The following is a 19,475-nucleotide window of genomic DNA, read 5'->3' as shown; positions in this document are numbered from 1 at the left end:
TAGTGTGACCTGTCTTTCTCTCTCAAAGGGAAGAATCGACCTTTGCAGTCAGTCACAGCACAGCACTGAGTCATACATACTTTTCATAAAAATAATACAGAAATTCCCCATAGTTTTTACAGGTATTTTTTGAGGAGATGAAGTGTAAGTCTTCCTTGGCAATACAACTTGGGAAAGCTAAGAAGCTTGTAACACCAGCTCATTAATCTTTCTGACATATAATAATACATATATAATACACTTTTCACTATTAATGTCTGTTTATTTTATTTATTTTTTTTCTATTAATGTGTTTCACTCAAACTCAGCTGATCTGTTTGGGTTCCATTTGAACTCCTATGCTCAACAGTCTTATTCCTGCCCTTGTCTATTCTCCAGTTCCACTGTAAATCTTCTGGGAGAGAGCTGAGTCTTATCACACCTCTGTGACTCTACAGTGACCAGCACAATAGGACCTTTCCTTTTCTGCCTCATTCCTAATAACACTTTCTACTTTTCCTGCATATCGTAGCATATACTCTGTTTGAACATGTAACACCGTGTTGAAAACAAAGGAAAAAATAACCATAAGTTCCTTCAAAATGTGAACTGAAGTTTAGAATGAGTGAGATTCACTGTAGTGAAAACTAATGGTGGAAAAAAAAAACCACAACAAAACAAGCAACTAAACATCCAGAAGTAGTTGCAGGGAGAAGCTGTTTTCCACAGGGATATGACTGTCATAGTGAAATACTGTTTCCTTACTTTCCAGTATTTGATTGTTTGTTCTTTTCATTTTAATTCCATTCAGAATTAAATTCAAGACAAAGCCTCAAGGGCACAGTACTTGAGTACTGGCTTTCCCAGTGAATAGATAGGGGGTGAGTTCTTGACCGTGCTCACTGTAGTGGAGCCAAGGCAAGCTTTCCTGAAGTACAGTGGTGACTTGAATGCTTCTCCTAGATTGTTATCTTTCTCTAAGGCGTGTATTTGTAACCCTTTAAAAATAAATGTGATGAAACAGTTAAGAGTACATCATTGTGTGAAGAATGAATTTGACACATTAACTTGGCAGCTTCTCTGGTCGTTAAACACACTGGGATCTCAAACCCCCTTTTCTCCCACTTAAAAAATCTGAAACGTAATCTTACACCCTACTTGATGGTGTCACTGAAAGCCAAATATTTATTGCTCAAAGATTTATAGTTACTTTCAGTTTTAGAAGATGGAAACTGCAGTCATCTCTGGCCAGGTGCTGTATCTGGGTTGCTGAGATGTATTGTTTTTGTTAGTAAGTGTGTGCCTTGTGAGGTGTATATTCTAATGAATGGAGTAGTTTTTAGCATAAAGAAACCTGTGCAGCAGTGACAGTTTGTTGTCATGAAGCTGTGCTCTTCCTTTTTCCTTGGGGCTTGTGAGCATCCCTGGTTTAATGTAGGGGAATCTGACTTAGCTCTGTGGAAGCTGAAGCATTTGTGGAAAGAGCTGTTAATCTTTGATCAGCCGGAGTCTCCTTGTTACTGATTTTGATTACACAAGTGTACAACTTTAATTACAGCTTTTAATAAGCTTTCATTTCTTCCTAGCTAAATTCTTTGTATAGTAGTGCAGCTTATCTTTTCTTCTTTCCTCTGCCCCCCTTCCCTTCTCTGCTGTCTTTAATGGGAAAATGGGGTTGAGGTCATTGTGGGTGATTCTGTGTCCAGAGGCATCCCTCTGCAATGTCCCTTCCCATAGTTCAGTTCTCTTGTGCAGGTAGGAGCTCTGTTTTTCAGCCCCTCTTAGACCAGTTGTTGCCTGGACTGGTAGTCACTGGTCAGGGACAGGGCTGCAAGATACTAGATTCAAACAAACATGTGCTGTGTGGAAAAGCTTAACAACCTTTGGAAAATCTATGTAGCCAAAAGGTGCATTGGCTCCTGGGTCTAATTCTTGCTTGTCGGGAACTGTCCTATTTTCTCCCTTCTGGATGTTTTGAAATGTAGCAGCTGAAGTCATTGCATCATGAATGGACATAGCAAAGATCAGCAAGATGGGCTCTGTGCCTGTCCGTGATGCTCGTTCCACATTGAAAGCTTTGGCATGCTGGTCTGTCTGCATCCATTAAAGAAGTGACCTGGTGGAAGACTTTTGGACTTGTAATTGTGAATTATTGAGATATGGCTTAAAACACAAGAAAATGCTCTTTTTCCCCACAAATCATATTTTGGCTTTGGAACTCGTTGCTCCACCACAGTTTAGGTGTGAAAAACAAAGGTGAGTTGAAGTCAATTGAGTACATAGGCAGAAGAAAGATTCATTAAATCTTTTAACATTATCCATAACTGAGTAACCTGAGATTTGGGAACTGGTTATCAGAAATGAGAAGGAGGAGCCAGAGATGTCTGCCTCTGTTTTTTGTTCTTCAGTAAGTTTCTGATATCAGCCCATGTCAACAAGAAAATACTACACTGTTACAGTCCATGGGGAAAGAGTACTGCTCCCATGAAAGTTATGAGGTGAAAATGACAAGTGACATAAAAAAGGAGTATCAGGCTGTCAGATACAGCAAAATAGTGATTTGCACCAATTTGGCATCTTAAAATGGCAGTTGTGCCTATAGAAGAGGGTAGCAGATAAACAACTAACAGAACAGCAAAGGGAGCCTCTTTTACCTTTGTGCGTGCATCCCTCCAGCTCCCTTGCTGTGTGTTATACTCTTTTTGCACGCTAATGAATGTTGGAGTCAGAGCAAGTTAAGCTGTATCTCATTCTGCTCCTATTTTCTAATGAACTTACCCCTGATGGGTAGCTTTCCTAGCTATTCATGTCACGACTGAATTTCACCTTGACAGTAGATCAAGAATGAGGTTCAGCAGTGTGGCCCACCTACTTTGCAGTGCTCCAGCATGACAGCTGCTTTGTGTCCTTAGGGTAGCTCTACTTTGATGCTTTTCCCTGTTTAGAACAATTTGGAGAGAGGATTTTGGTAATCTCCAGCAGGCAGAGTTTTCAAACCTTTCTCGGGGGAATATGAAGATTCGACAGAATTTTTGACCCAATATTTATGAAACAAGTGACATTGTCTATAGCATGGTTTTTCCCACTGCACTCCAGAACAAAGGATTTGCCATGCTGGATCATACCAGCTGCTATTGTAGCCTGCTGCTGTTGGTGCCTTAAACCCGACTGTGGAAAACTCTGGAATGGTAGAGAGAAAACTAGTGTAAGCATTGCAGACGTGGCTCAAGCTATTAACGTGTGTGTTTTCATGACTCTGAAACACACAATATGAGGACCGTGTCTTTTGCTCTTCTAGGTTCTTTGGACTAAGAAATGCTGGATTGAAGTTGTAAACCTGTCTGGCTTTTTGGTTGCACATAATAATAATACTGCAGGAGTTGCTATAGCACAAAATTGACTTGTCTGGTGTGCTGACTTGGCTGGACAAACTACAGGGGAAGAGAGACAATAGAATGAGGTCACTGCTGTGTACATGGTGCCTGGCCCTGGGTCGGGAGCCAGTGTGGTTATACCATGTGCTCATTCAGTAACTATGCCTGCTGAAAAGATCTGTGTCTGGTTTCCAAAGAGTATCATCCTTTGATGACAATTTCTGCATGATCTGCTTTGGTAGTGTATGGTGTCAGTCAGCTTTTCACATGTTCAGGGGAAGTTTTTCTGGTTGTCCATTTGAATAAGACAACCATATATGCCCCCTTTTTCCTAGCCTTGTTTAAGGGGAAGAGCAACCTTTTCTAATCTCTGCCCTGTCTCTTTTGGCAGGCTTGGGGACCAGTTCTACAAAGAAGCAATTGAGCACTGTCGCAGCTACAACTCTCGGCTGTGTGCTGAACGGAGCGTTCGCCTTCCCTTCCTGGACTCACAGACTGGGGTTGCTCAGAACAACTGCTACATCTGGATGGAGAAGCGGCACAGGGGACCAGGTTGGTAGCATTGTGTCTGCGTGTGCGTGCACATGTCTGGAGGTCTGGCCACTGAGCCCTCATGGGATTTAATTAATAGGAACTCAAACCTGCTACAGGCCACGCAGAGGAGAAACTGCCTAAACCTCTGTGCCTGCAGGGGATTTCCTTTGGTAACTGCAGAGAGCTGATCCTAATTATTCTCTCTCTACCCGAAGAAGTGCCTGACATGGTAGTTTCTAAGACTGTATCATTGTAGCTCTTCTAATGCTATTGATCCCAGTCTGTAGAAGGCACAATGCCCTGCTCTGTAAGCAGGATTGAAATTATGTTCAGGGTGGAGAAGCAGAGGTGAAAGTCTCAGGTGAATGCTGAATATAAGGGGTTGTATTAGGAAGTATGTACAGTGGAGGTGAAATACAGGAGAGCCCAGCTTCTGGAATTAGTGTTGTTCTGATGATTATAAATGTAAGTATAACTTCTGTTTTGGACAAGTTTGGATATCAGCTCTGGAGCCTCAGTTTCCTCAGCTGCAGAAAAAAATTGATATGCATCCTCAAAGACCTTTGGCTAAGTTCTCATCCAAAGGGGAAAAGACCACCATTATTTTAGTAGGCTTTGATCAGTCTTTCCTTCATTAGAGTAAGTCCATCTGAAATGCTTATGTTGAAAGCAGAGGACAATCACCAGTTCACAGGCTTGATGTTACTTAAACAGGACTCCTGTGAGAATTTTGAACCCAGAAACCCAGTGAGAATTTTGCTAGAGTGTGACTCAGTATCTGATCCACAGTTAGCATAGGCATGGATTTTCTGACAATACAGGAGTGGATTTGTATTCCCCCCCTTCTCCCCCCCTCAGTGAGTACTGGAGAATCCAGGCAGGAAGGAGTCAAGTGCGCACAGACACTGACCATGTGCACATATCCCTGTCAATTCCTATAAACCATACTGAAAAAAAGAAAAGAAAAAAATCCAGACCTGGAACTGTGTGTAGGTGCAGCCTGCTGTTACCTCCTCCACTGGCTAGCTTGCAGCAGCTGTAGCAGGAGGAACACAAACGATATTTGCCTCCCCTCCCATGAGCAGACTAGGAAAGCAATTGATGCCTCTGAAGAGTGCTTATCTGAAACACCTCCTAGGATAGGAAGGGACATATCTTTGTACTGCTTCTATTCCTAACAAACTCAAAATAGGCGTAGTGTGGTCTTGCAGTACCACCAGAAAACTGTAATAAAATGCAGCCACTTCTGTTGCAGGAGACAGCAGGTGTTTCACCAACATTAAATATATCCTAAGAATACTTCAACTGCCGAAACTACTCCAGTAATCTGAAAGGCTAGCTTTCCTTTTTTCTTTTTTTCTTTTTTTCTTTTTTTCTTTTTCTTTTTCTTTTTTGGCTAATCAGTTTGGCTGTGCATTTTCTGTTCTTGTAACATCAAGTTATGAGCAAGATGTTGTTTTTTAATCCCTGTGAACTCAGTAATAAACATGTATACATCCACTATATACACAAATGATGTCTTGGCAAGAGCACTTGCTACAAAGATAAGCAAACGTAGTCTTGTATGGGTCTCATTGGTGTCTCTGCATTTATGGAGGAAATCCTCCTAAAAGAGTTACAGCATCACTCCAGGAGCCAAGAGCTCTGTCACTGGCTCTCTGGACAACCTTTGGCAAATTCACTGTGCAAATCTTTTTGCTCACTTCTGGCACTGAACTTTCCTGTGGCTTCCCCTGCAAAAGAGTCAGTGGCTCCAGTGGGAACTAATGGTGGAACATCCCTCATAGAGAGTCTTAAGCGAATCAGGCTTTCTGCACTTGTTTCAGCCACCAAATCTGATGTCTTTGTTATTTTAAATTAGAATAATCAGTGCAAAATGAAGCAGCCCTCCTCCCCCATATTTGCTCTGCTCTTTCTTGATTTTTATTAGCCCATTTAGTGCTCCCTTGGGTCTCTTTGCATCATCTATTTCTTGTAGTATCGTTATGGTGGGTCAAAGCATCCTTGCTTAGTTTTAGCGTCCCTGTTTTCAGGCTATACACATTGTACTTATGCTCATACTGAACGTCTCCAAAAATTCTTTGCCAGCACACAAGATGGATGCTAAGGTGGCTATGTTCATTGCCATTTACTATCTGTAACCTGAAAAACTGTATAAAGACAAATGGCAAAGATCCAGGAACTATTTTCTTTTACAGAGAGTTTGAAAAACAGAGAGTTGGGATCTCAGTGTATTAACCCAGTTTCTCACTGTCTTCTTTGTTAAGGGAGTCAGAAAACTGCATTTCATGATAAACAGTTCAGGGTTAATTTCACACAATACTGCACATAACTCCCTCCCTCTTCTCTCTTCCTCCCCCAGCCTTTCACAGGAGCTTTGAGTTATGACTCTCCTACACTAATGAGATAAACAACATAACTCACTGCAGGTTCTGCTATTTCCTCTATAAGCAAATGGTTGGAACCTTCTCTGGTTGCCCTATAAGGCCCCAGAGGGAGATGCAGCTCAGCTACAACTAAAGACAAGACATGCATAAGTGTTATTTCTATATGCCCTGAAAGATCAGCTGTGCAGGGGCTAGATTCTGTTCAGAACAGAGCCTTTTATTATTGCTTCTCCTCTGTGTAAACAGTCGATGGTCCATGCTTCATGTGAGGCAGTATGGAGACAGATAGGTGCCAGGGCAGAGGATTGAAGATAGTATCTGATGAGTCTAAATCAAGATAAAGTTTGATATCTGTCTCTGTTCACTGGGTGGCTGTGCATTAATGAGCAAGGATATTGAAAAAAGGAATAGAGAGACCTGAACATCTCCAGAAATTCTCTGCCAGCCTTCTTGGTATCTGTCTTGTGTGCTGGATTCACTCTCATTTAGTATTCCTGACCTGAAATACTGTCTAAAGGCAAATGGAAACAAAAAGCTCCACAACCTTGGGTGCTGGTGTTGGGGGAACTTAGGAGCCTTTCTGCCACCTGGAGTGGGCTGCATTTCCCCTAGGGAGGAGAATTCTCCACTTTCATCTATTCAAGGATACCTGCTGTGTTTCTCATTGGCCTTTCATCGTTTGCAGTTGCCATTCGTTGTCTCGGCTGAGTCTAGAACTGTCCGTTCATATGTGAGTTCACAATAACTGAACCCATGTTAACAGATATTACCCCCAAACTCCAGTGGATCCTTGCTTTTCTCTGCCTGGGACAAATGCTCAAAGCTGTGGTGCCCACTTTATTCAAAGGACTCCTCTCTGGAGGTCTGTGCAATGGAAGGCTGATTCTATGTCCTGTTTCTTTAGTCTAACAACCCCACTTTCCAATGCTGTGAGCAAATTTTTTAACAGAACCTACTGTGAAAGGGTGAGGCATCTTGCCTCCACCTCTTTAATGACTCGCATCAGAGTGGCACAATCCACACCACCATAATAGCAATTGTTTGCAGTGGTTAATGTTTGCAAAGTGCCATGAAGAAGTGTGTCAAGCACTGTAGAAGTACTGGTTATTCACATTTTATTCTCAAACCAGTCACATGTGCCGCTCACCAAGATGCATCCTTCTTGTGTTGGGCATAATGCCTAGGAAGCTGTGCAGTGACAAAAGAGGGTGTGGAAAGCCCCAGGCATGCCCTGTGACCTGAGGCAGCCAGGACCTCTGTGAACATTCATTTTATCATTTGGCCATACCCAGGCAGTATGATGTAGATGTTCCATTTATGCACCAAGGCCAGGGAGCAGGTGGAAATCATTGAAGTCTGAACACTGTTGGCATTCCCAACAGCTCAACTATTTCAAGCCAAGGGCTTGCAGAACATGATTAGCCCATTCCCTTGAGGTGAGAAGGTGAATAAATTCGATGTGTTTGGTTTTTTTTTTTTGTTATCTGCATTTGGCTCAATGAATCAGTTTTGTTCCTGAGCTGATATGCTCTCCAGGCTGTTTCAGAGGGAATGTCAGAGAGCAAGCATTTCAGCCATCCTGCTGTTCTTGAGCTGTTTTGCTTTACTCGTGCTGCCTAAATGATGTCCAGCTGTTTACTGGTGGTACTATTTCAGATATGGTAACATTACTGCTGTCCTCTCTCTTATGTGGTCTTACTTGTTTTCTGGGGGCAGTGGGTTTGGAGCTTCATTTGTCCTCCGTAGCCCCTTCAAGACTAACAGCAGAAGGCAGAAGACTAAAAGCAGAAGTGGCAGACAGATTGGTCAGGGGAAGCAGGGGCGAGAACAACATTTTTCCAGCATTTCTGGATCTTGTTGGGTATCAAGGGTAACTGGGGCAGTAACTTGGCAGTGTGCTTTTGTGTTCTTAGTAGCAATGCATTCACAGGGCCCTGCTGCGTCCTGAATACACAAGAACAAAGCATAGCTTGAGGACTGGCTAAGGGATGCCTATCATGAGAGCCAGGGCAGCTCAGAGGCCAGCATCACCAAATGTGAATCAATGGAGCATGCAGTAATATAAACATTACTGCCATATTTCCTCCCTCATTCAGGACATGGGCACGAAGGTCTGCTTTTAAACAGAACTCCAGAATTTAAGTGAAAATACAGAATCCTAATAGCTAGATCTCGTGGATTTTTTGTTTCCTTCCACTCAGAAGACATTTTCTAAGCTGGTCTGCATACCAGGGCCTTATGATTTGTGTGTCGGAACTTCATCTCTTCTTTCCCAAGGCGCTTTCTCTGCCCATGGAGGAGGCATCACCCCATGACCCACGAGAGTCTGAAATTCTATTTACCCTGAAGGAATCACAAATTATTTATGTGCAGCTCTGGTTTCAGTGAGCTGAGTGAAGTGTATGAGTGAGACCTAGATTCTCTGTAGGCCTGATCCCTAGAGGTGCCAAGGAACCTCCGGAGTGCTGGATGCCTTGAGTGCATAGTTCTGCCTCACAATTTGCAGGACTGAATCCTCTGACAAGAGATGCTGAAAGGACAAGAGAAAAGATGCTAGAGACAGTGCTTTGTGGTTTTCAGGCTGAAATGTGATTATGTTTTATTTCTTGCCTTTAATTTTCAGGCCTGGCCCCAGGTCAGCTGTACACATACCCGGCACGTTGCTGGCGCAAAAAGAGGCGTTTGCATCCTCCCGAGGATTCCAGGCTGAAGCTGCTGGAAATTAAACCTGGTACGTATTTGTTTGCCTCTCTCTCTCTCCCGTGCTGCAGAGCAGCTGGCATACACGCAAACCTGGCATTTAGATCTTGGACTCCATCTTTGTTTCTCTCCATCCATTTCTCTTTGCATTTATTACACCTTAACTCAGTTTGCTGTAACAGTAACCACTAAACTCTGTACTTAACTCACACCTTGCAGAAATGTGCATGGTTTGTTCTGAAGGAAATGAGAGCTGATTTTACCTTCCATAGGAGTGAATTCTGGGCATCCACAGGTAAATGTATAGGGATGTGAAGGATCAATTTTTTGCTAATTCATGCCTCAATGTGTTATTAATACATAATCTTCCTCTGTCGTTTGCCAACTAGTCTTTGAGAAGACCACTGTGTGTGAAAAATGTTACACTTAAGAGATTTATCATAAAGGGACCAGGGGTGTGACCTGAAATCTATTTCCTGAAGCAGAAAATAAAAATTAGCAAGTATTTTTTATGTGGGGAAAATTATGCCACATTTGTATGTGTGTGTATGCCTATATGCGTACCTTAGTCCATTCTTCTTTCATTGTTATTGTCCTTGGTACTCTTCCCACACAATTAAGCTGTGTGAAGTGATGAATCTGGATGCTGAGCGAGTAACTGTAAAGCAGATGTGGAGGAGCTGCAGCTGTCAGGAAGAGAGTAGTGTTGTGCATTCTTCCCTGCAGATAGTAATAAAGGTTTGCTGTCTTTGGGTCAGCTGCTATGAGAAAGAGGGAGTGCACAGCTGTATGTGGTTTTTAAGAGGTGAGACAGTGCCAGTTTAAAAATTACAGAAGAAATCTCTAAAATGTAAATTAAGAATATCTTAAAATAAACCTGTTTGACAGAAAAAGGTGTCTGGGAACTGAGCTATACACTGCAGTACTGATAACTTTGCTTCTGTGCAGTGATGGATGAAAAGGAGGAAAGAAGAAGTAGATGGACAAGTTGTAAACCCAATAAAATCAGAGGCAAAATTCTTGTTGATATTAGTAGAAACAGACGTTTGACGACTCCCTACCTTCAAGCTGGCAGATGTGAGCAGGCAGTTGGATAAAAGGAAGAAGTGTCTGCAGCTGCTCTTTTGGGGTGCAGACCAAGGCTTAAAGCTCAGCCAGTAGACAGAACCAGACCTTGTAGCAAAGCCAGCCAAAAAGGCCAATTGAAATCAAGTCAGGTTACTCAGATGTCAGTGAAACTGAACTTGAGGAGGAAGAAGATGATGTTGGCCCATGGAAATCTCTACATCACTCTTTTTTTGATGTTGCAAACACTGTTTGCCTTTGTAATTTAGTAAGGCAAAGCAGTAGTGTGGAGTTAGATGCTTCTTTGTTTGCATTATGATTCTGTGCGGTACTCACTGAATGCCAAATTAGTGCATCCTACTTGCCACAGGGCATGAAAGGCAATTACCACAAAGTTATCAGATAAAGAGACCTCAGCATGTCTGCTTCTGTGTTGTTTTCCCTGTTATAAACGTCTCTTCTGCATCTCAGGAGCACTACTGCTGTTGCATTGCCACTGGCAGCCAAATAAGGCAAGTTATATTGCTCTGCCATTTAAATCTATTTTCCAACCAATTTCTATCTAGTGATTAACTTTCTTTATCAGTTACACCATGAAATAATTTCAGTCCATCTGTGCATATCTGGAATAGTCTCACTAGCCAAAATGGGATTTTTCCTTTCTTGAGTTTGAAAGTATATGACCTACAGAAAACACTGGAACTCCATTTAAAGGTAACTTTTGATGATTTTAGAACAAAAAAGGTTGTTTAATTTATTTGCAGCATGCATCATAGAAATGCTGTAGATTTTCTGAAGGGGATCACTGAAATAAAGTCTAGCTGAATCGAGGAATCTACCTTCTGCTGCCCTCTTTATTCCTCAGTTAAATGTTTGGTGACCATGTGGGGCACAGATATGGTGATTTATAATCCCTTAGAAGCACAGAGGTGATGCAGGACATATAAAATGAATTTGGAAGAAAACTGATTTAAATATTTCAGTTTCACTGTACCTCGGTTTTGGACATCCTCATCTTGACTTAGAGCTGTTCTCAGTAGTAGGTCACTGTTTGCCTTGCTTGTGCTGGGTTAATATGAAGTAGCTGATTTTTAGGATAGGAGACTGTTGAGTTGGTTATATGTTATATAATGTATGCAAGCAATGCAATTCTACGGCATCAGGTTAGGGCTAAGCCTTATTTTTCTTAAGTTTTACATTTGTAAAACATTTTTACATTTAAGAATTATTTTTCAGATGTACTTTTACTAAAAGTGCCACTGCAAAATTACAAAAGAGAATCTCAACTTCAAAAGTTTCTAATCTAGCTGTTAGAGGAAACAAAAGAGGATATGAATGCTTGTTTGGGCTTTGGGAGTGGTTCATTACAGAGATAAGTTGCATCTAGAAGTTCAAGAGTTCTGGATAATTTGGGAGATACAAAGACCTAGAATTCTTGTTTAACGCTCTAAGCATCCTCCATCCTACTCCAATAGCCTATCCAATAGATATGTGGTAGAAAGTATTGCCAAAGCTTACTTATGATAAAGGCCTCAATGACAATGCAGTCAATATTATTATCAGATCTTTATGAATAAGTATTCCTGACATTTAATTTCACATGAACTAATCTTTGTATTTCAGTAACAGATTCGTATCGTTGGAACCAAACATTATGCCTCAAGAGCAGCCAAGTTTTCATCATTGTAATGGATATGAAGTGTTGAAGTTATTAGGTGTTGATATGTTAGTGATACTCATGAAAGTAGGTCTCTGTCTCATTCTGTTCAACCAAGTATGGGCAAGCCTAGCTGCCTGCAAAACTGGGCAGTTGTATTTGCATGGCATTGGAACAGTGAGAGGACTGGAAGCAGGTTGTGCTCCCAAGCACGCTCCTTATCTGGCTGTTCTCCTGCCCAATAAGAGAGGAAGAGTAGAGCAGAGATCCTCTGTATGGTTGATGTGAGACTGTGGGAATGGGAGAGAGAAGAAAGTTGGACTGAGCTGCATAGCCTGTTATATTACAGGAAAGGGAGGAGAATTTCCAACTCTCCTACCATCAGCTTGAATTGCAAGTGCCACAAAGGCAAGCAGTTGAATTCTGGCCTTTAGTAATATCAGAGCAGCTGGAAAGATGAGGTTTTGAAATAGAAGAAAGGTTATGCCCTGATTACACCCAAGTACCTTTGAAATCTTAATTGCTCCCTGCCCAACGTGCTTAGTGGTTTTGTGGTACTGGGTGATAGCATGATTCTGTGTTGGGTCAGGTATCAACATTGTGAAACTGGTATTACCTACAGTAAACCCTGCTGACAGTTGGGTATTACACAAGATTTGCAGCTATGTAAATGAGAACAGACAGGATGCCTATGGCTGCAAACTCTGGAATTTAAATTGGTAGTGTCCCACTTCAGTTTTACAAGATGGCTAAATATAGATACATACGTACATGCACGCACACAGAACTGTTTAAGCATTTCACATGCTATACAAATGTAGAGAATATGGCTTTTTTGATTTTGAACTCTGAAAGGCAACAGAGAGGTCTTAGAGATGGCAACCTTCCCATTCATTTGGTGGCTGTGGAGTACAATATGTGTGTGCTGCTGCTCTGGTGAGACTGAGCTGTGTTAGGGTTCATCCTCTTACTTACCACTGGGTAGTGTGCTGTTCAGCTGAACTGCAGAAATAGCCATGTATTTATTTATTTATTTATTTTTCCCTGTTAACAACTCTGAAGTAGTAAAAATAAACAAAAATATTTTTCTTTTGCTATGATGGACCTTGTTCAAGGCAAGTATTGAGACCAGATTTTCAGACGGCCCTTGAACAATGCCTGATCTGTTGTCGTCTGACATATGGGAAACACCTCTGTGATTGTGAACAAATGAATGGATTCCTTACAGATAAGCTATTATCTATTCCAAGCATCTCAGCTTACCTTGTAGAGACTGCTTGACTGTAGAAGAAGGTACTATGTTTATCCTGGGAAGTGCCAAGTGCCCTCAGCTCTTGCAGATGATGTTCAGCATATCCATGGAGATCAGTGCTCTTTAAGGTGGAGCACTTCACTGAGATAACTGTGTTAAGCTGAAATTAAAAATCACAGGGCAGAATTAGCATTACTATCATTTATACGATAGCATCTAGAGACTCAAGCAACTTGTTAGACCACTATCCCGGGGATCATTTTGAAGTTGTCTTATACCATCTGCCACATTATAGCAGTTAATATGGTCTGAATATAAGATATACAAAGAAAGTCCTTCTATTTCAAATTGGAGAAACAAACTACAAAGAAAATAAATCACTTGTATGAAGGTCTAAACAGAAGTTTGTAGAACAGTTGGAAATTGAAACCAAGAACACAGAACTCAGTTCTCCTGAGTTCTCTTTTCCTTATTGATATGTCAGATACCCTCAAAAACATTAGAGCCTAGAAATAATTTGAAGCACTAATGAGAACTTCCTTTTAGCATTTTCTTAAGATGAGCCAATTAGTATTGACCAGTTTTATGTTTTTATTTCAATGCTTTTCTACACAGTCACTTGCTGGTTCTTGTTCAGTACTGCCAGACAGCAGTATTGTTTCCCTATGAGTTCTGTATGGAAATACACTTTTTTTTTTTTTTAACAAAAAGTTTTGCTGTTATGTAACATACGGAAACTTCTCTGTGATTAAGGGATAAATTTTGCTTGTGTTTTAAACTTTACCTACGGCCCCCTTTTAAAATCCATAAAGATTGACTTAGGATCAAAACTGGCAGGATATCTCTGGTGTCAAAGTAGAGTACTTCTGTGAAATTCAGATAAGATATTCCTGAAGGGGCCATAATATCAGAGGAACAATTGCTCAGACTTCGGACAGCTTTCTGCAGATCTGACTTTACCAAAGATACTTCTGTGGATAACTGTTTCACTACTGTTTTGTTTTAAAATATTACAGTTGTTTATTTTCTGTGGTTTTTGAAAACATTTTCTGTGATGTAATCAAAATTTGGGGCAGACGTGGCACAAACAGCCAGCAAATAGGTGCAGCTTTTATTCTCTGACAACTTGGTCTAGCTTCCTCACATAAGGCAGAGTTTCATTGCCTGTTACCAGATGCTGTGTCTTTTGCTGTCTTCCCTCCAAACTCTTGGGATTCAAATGTATTTGCAAATTTGCTTTATATTCAAGTATATTTGCATATGTAAGTACTTTGGCTTTTAACATTCTCCTGCCTGTCTTTTATAGTATACTCTTTAATACTTTAAGATATTGTGTGTTTTGGATTTTTCTTTTCCCCTTTTTGCATAGTAATTCCTGATTTCACCTGCTGGATATTTCATTGTGATAGGATTGGAAATGGGCTCTGCTTGTATCTGCTTCTGTATTCAGGCTTGCGCAGAAGCAGGTTGTGCTGCAGGGCCAGCAGAGGGAGCAATGAATAGTGTGCTTTTTGCAAGGACAAGGCCTGACTCTGGTCCACGTACACTGAAGTAGGTCAGGAGTCACTTCTGCAGAAATGAATGGAACTCGCTGCTCGTAAAACTAGGGTAGGAGAGTGACTGAGCCTACTGCATGAGTCAACATTTAACACATTTCTTCTCTGGCAGGAATAGGTTATTTTTAACTCTTATTTTTTTTTAGAAATGGGATTTGATTTTGGTAGGGGGTGCCAAAAAACAGTTTTGTGGTGTATTTATATCAAGTGTTTGGCAAAAATTGAGATGTCAAACAGCTCAACCTCACAGACTGTGGACAGTGGTGAGGTTCATGTTTGAAGGTGTTGCATAACTCACGTCAAAGAATTTTACTGTGCAGTTCCCACAGCTACCCAGTAGTTTTTTGTAGGAATAGAGTGGATCTCATTTTCAACTATACCCTTCAATATTTTTGGCACCTTGGGTAGAAGTAAAAATATATATAAATAAATACTTTTTATGGTAGAGATGGTGGATAAGCATCCGTTCTCATATGGTGTTACAGTGCATGTCTGCACAGTAGCTGTGCTGAATCCTCAGGTTGGATTAACATACCTATGTTTGTATCTCTTTGGGACATACTGAAGATTTACATTATGATATGTCTATCTTTTAATTAGGGCTAAAATAATAAATTTTAGCACGTGAGAAGGAACATTTATCAACTCTGTAGGAATCCTTCCTCAACAGCCCAGCTTTTCTTCTCATCATTTCTTTAGCAAATTGGGAACCTGACATGAAAATGGGTGGGGGAAATTCATTGTTTACCACCTCTAACTTCTACTTACACCAAAGTAAATATTGATTTCTGCTGGGTTGGGTTTTTTGTTTTTTGTTTTGACTTCTTATCCAGCAAAGTACCTGAGCACTGTCCTCAATTTAAGTAGGTGTTTATTCATCAGATAAGCCTGCAGCTTACAGATGAGTCCATCAATGCCACAGATAAAAACAGTAGGCTCCAATTCTCCACTAATCTTGCCTTCAGATTGTTCACAGCAGGATGTGGCACCATAGGAAAGAGCTACTGCTCTGTGACCTTTATGCATTGAGCTATGATTAAGGTTAGAAAAAATAACTTTTGTCACCAAGACAAAATACATCAATGTTGGACCTTCTTGTGCATCTGCTCCTTCCTTTTATACACACACATAACCAGGCTCTATTCCATCTCATCAGCCACCCTTTAATGCTTCCAACAGTTTGGACTTTTGGCAGTCTGAGTCTCTGGCCAGATAAAGTTTGTTCTCCTTTTCTTATGTGGCACCAAGAAAACCAGAGAACCTATCCTTTCCTGCATGTATTCACTGACATGGAATCATAGTGAGGAAATCCTGCAATGAAATTGCATTGGAGGTGCCAACCTCCTCATTTGAAGTTCTGCCAAACAACCCCATGCTTATATTGCCACTACACTGTACAGCGCAAAGGGCAGTGGAATATCTCTTTAATACCTCCTTTTCTCTCTGTTCTTCAGTGTTTCAAACTGAGGTCCTAAAAACATCTGTCTGATTTGTCTCTTTCAGAGAAGTGCCTAACAGTTAGCTAATAATTCTTTTTAAAGAGCTTGGGAGGAGCAGGGGAGGCCTTTAAATAAAAAGGAATGTCTGAATAAAGTCTACCACTTTCCAAGCCTTTAAAATGCCATTAATAAGCATTTTGGCCATCAGCATTTAGCCTTGCAAAGCTGGTGTGAAAGTGTACCAGTGCTGATGCAAAACCTGGCTGTATGTGTACTATGATTGCCAAGACAACAAGTAATTTGTTACACATCCATTTATACAAATAAATAGACTCAGTTTAGGTGAGTCGTTGCATCAGTTTCCATAAGGCTGGCTGAGCAGCTTAAACCTTAGAAAGTTACCTAAAGTTTTGTGCAGTGTAACTCTTCTTACTTCACTTTGGCCACTGGTAACTTGGCCTTCTGCCTTGTGTGACTGCCATGATTGAGGTAACTTCTGACTTTTCCTTTAGTTCATGTATTGTCCTTGCTAAGCATTGTCGTGTGCACTGAGATAGAAGCTCTTAGTCTAATTTAGCTCAGTAAGTTTAAGGATGAAATTGAATATATATTCCCTTCAAATGAGATTTCATGATTTTGCAGGTATAAAACAGGCTTGTTTCTAGAAAAGCAAGTAATATGCTATAAATAGTCCACTCAAGAAAACAAAAACATTGCTGCTGCTTCACTCTGCTGTTACCCTACAGGTTTACAGGATTAACTTGTGTAAATAGTTTCTCTTTCAGTTGCAGGATCTGGAACAGGTCACTGCAAGTATTTTATATGCACAATTTTATTGTGAGAACTGTGTTGGTTAGCTAAGATTGCTCACATGAATCACCTGGGTTTACTCTTGGTTCTTGTGTGGCTCAGCTAGTTTGCATAATTAGGAGAAAGCTGCTTGCAAAAGCCACTGGGCTTTGGAACCTCTCTGGATTTTGATCAAAAGCCTATTGAAGCCAGACCCCTCTGGCTCTAGCAGTTAGTGGTTAGGCTAAGGCAGAAGTAGCAACTAAATGAGATAAAGCCATTTTGGAAACTGTTAAATCTTTGTCTGAGTCTTGTCCCTGAAAATGAGAATGTAGACTGCACACAGTGACCCCATGCAAGGCTGTTGTGAGTTCAGAAGCCTGGCAGATGCTTGAAGGTGATTTTTCCACTGATGTGTAATCTCAGCTGTGTTTAATATATTTGTGAAAATAAAGTAAGGTGACTTTGGAGTCAGGCTATTTTGAAAATGACTTGGGGCAACTAGATTACTGTAGCAGGCCATTAAACTGAAGGAGTGAGTTGTGTGATGAACTTGGAGCCTCTGCAGTGTGACTGGTGTGAGGAAAGCTTGGAGGCAACTGAGATGATATTGGTTTGAGATACCTGAGACTGTTTGTGTGGGTGCTTATGTGTGGTCCTTTCTATGTTATCCAGTCCATTGTTTTGTTCTTCCACTGTTCTTGGCTACTCTGTGTTTGACCTACATTGGGCTGCTAAGAAGCATCTTTGTGAAGAGGTTTTTCAGTGTGTGCCGCCTAAGCTGCCAAAGCCTAACTGTGAATGCAAGGTCTCTAGGAGACATTATTCCTACTGGAGAGAGAAAATGCTGTGGGGTTTTCCCCATTACTATGAAATTAACATTAATGTCTTTACATAACCATTAGAATTATTTATTTCTGAAATAAATACCCCTTAATCTTAAAAGGGGGGAATTGTAGGTGAGCTTAGGATAAGATTATACTCTTTGAGAAAAGGTGGCTTTGAAAAAGCATGTCTTTGCTCTTTGAGCAGATGCTGGGGGCAAGACATGGGCTGCCAAAGCAGTCCTCTCTGGGTCTGCAGAAGAAAGAGCTGTGAGGACCTTGGGGAACTACTGCTACCAGTAGTTGAACTACTCTCCAGCTAAGTGGAGGGGCTGTGGGAAGCTGTCCTGTGGCAAGCTTGCAGCTAGAGCTGAACCTGAGCAGCTTTGCCAGCAAACCTCCTGGCACTTTGCCGGCCAGTACAAATTCCTTAAAAATAATAAGCTATGTTGGCAAAGGGACTTTTGTGAAACACAAGAATAGTTTAGATGCGTGTAATGGACACAAGATCCTATGAAATGTGTATCCTCTATTGAATACATAGCATCTATTTTATGTGTTTGTGTGAGTAATCCTTGGAGTTCTTTGGTAATCACATGAACAGGGCTTTATAGGATCAAGTCCCCACAGCTTAGTCTTCTAAGATGCCAATCTGTCTAACTCCAGATGAAGAAAGCACCTGAGCTTGGGCTTTAAGAACATGAGTGATCTTTTCATAATTAATGGGACTTGTCACATGCTTAAAATCAAATTTACATGTAGAAGAATTGTTTGGACCAGATTTGCAGGTTTGGTACTTGAGCATCTTGCAAGATAGAGCCCCATACTAGATTTATCTCTTAATAGAATGTGTGCACTGTTTTATGTAAGAAAGGACTTAAAAATAAACATCATAGAATGTCACTGCATTCAAAATATGACTTCTTAAAAAGTTTCCTTCAATTTTGTTGTTCTCCTGGCACGTAGCAAATTGAATTGTTTTGTAGTCTGAAGTATTATAAAAGTTCTAGCAGGTTCTGGTGTGTATATAAAGTGAAGAGCAATGAATGTTAATATAAAGTCCTGCGTGAGATCTTACAACCCAAGGTTTTCAGATTTGCTGAGAGTAGAATGAAGAGTGTGGTGGTGTCCTCTCTCTCATCCCTGCACCTTCCACCACCTTCCCCGGTGGATTTTTTGTCTATTATTCCCGTTCTGTGGGGACAATTGCTCCCTTGCAATTGTCAAGATATTAAGCATGTTTTTAGTGGATTTCAAATCTTTTCTGTATTCCATGTGTTTTGTATTTGATTGTCTAATAAATTGCAGATATCTTATGCCTGAGAATTCAGACACCACTGGCATTTGCTGTGGAGTCCATTCCCAGCAATAAACTCCTTGGTGGAGAGCGAGGGAGCTTATGCAGTGTACGTTTGGAGGAGCATGAAGTGCAGAACAGGTATATATGGCTTTTCTATGCAACACCTTCCAGACCAGAGATCTCACTGAGGTTGCCCTTTGAGCACGATTTCTCCTTAAACTAACAGGATGATTTAAGGCTGGGACCTTAGCTGCTGTAGGTGAATATAGTTCCATTAAAATCTATAGTGAGTGGCAATTTACATCAGCTAGAGCTGTGGTTCTTGATGTAGGAGAAAGAATGAAAACTTCACTTATGATGGACTTCTGAATGTGTGTAATTACCCTCGGGATGTATGGGATAGATTTCTTAGGAACACATATGGCCATGATTAAGAACCTATGCATGTCCTACAAAGCTGTAGAGAAAATTCTTTTATTGTTGGCCTAAAGTAAAAAGCATTGCATGAGGGAATAAAAAACAAGTTTTCAAAACTGAAGCATACAGTTAGTGCTAAAACTACACTGAAGCACTAAGCAAGTGGCTTGTTTCTTTGTATTTTTAAGAGACGCTGAATGCC

The 19,475-nt window shown here is 40.8% G+C and overlaps 1 protein-coding gene across 6 annotated transcripts in view; it reads left to right on the top strand.

The window, feature by feature from the left end:
- Positions 1 to 19,475, top strand: part of DPF3 (double PHD fingers 3) — a 166,817-nt gene that overhangs the window by 63,534 nt on the left and 83,808 nt on the right. For all 6 annotated transcript variants that reach the window (XR_011903702.1, XR_011903701.1, XM_072337811.1 and 3 more), the window contains exons 2-3: positions 3,745 to 3,905; positions 8,898 to 9,005. Coding sequence is in view for 4 of the 6 variants with exons in the window: in XM_072337811.1 (XP_072193912.1) it covers positions 3,745 to 3,905; positions 8,898 to 9,005 (269 nt within the window). In the remaining 2 variants the exon portion in view is untranslated. The remainder of the gene's footprint in view (positions 1 to 3,744; positions 3,906 to 8,897; positions 9,006 to 19,475) is intronic.

The sequence above is a fragment of the Excalfactoria chinensis genome, chromosome 5 (genome assembly GCF_039878825.1).
Source record: "Excalfactoria chinensis isolate bCotChi1 chromosome 5, bCotChi1.hap2, whole genome shotgun sequence".
NCBI lineage: Eukaryota > Metazoa > Chordata > Aves > Galliformes > Phasianidae > Excalfactoria > Excalfactoria chinensis.
This window is presented reverse-complemented; position numbering and strand designations above follow the sequence as displayed.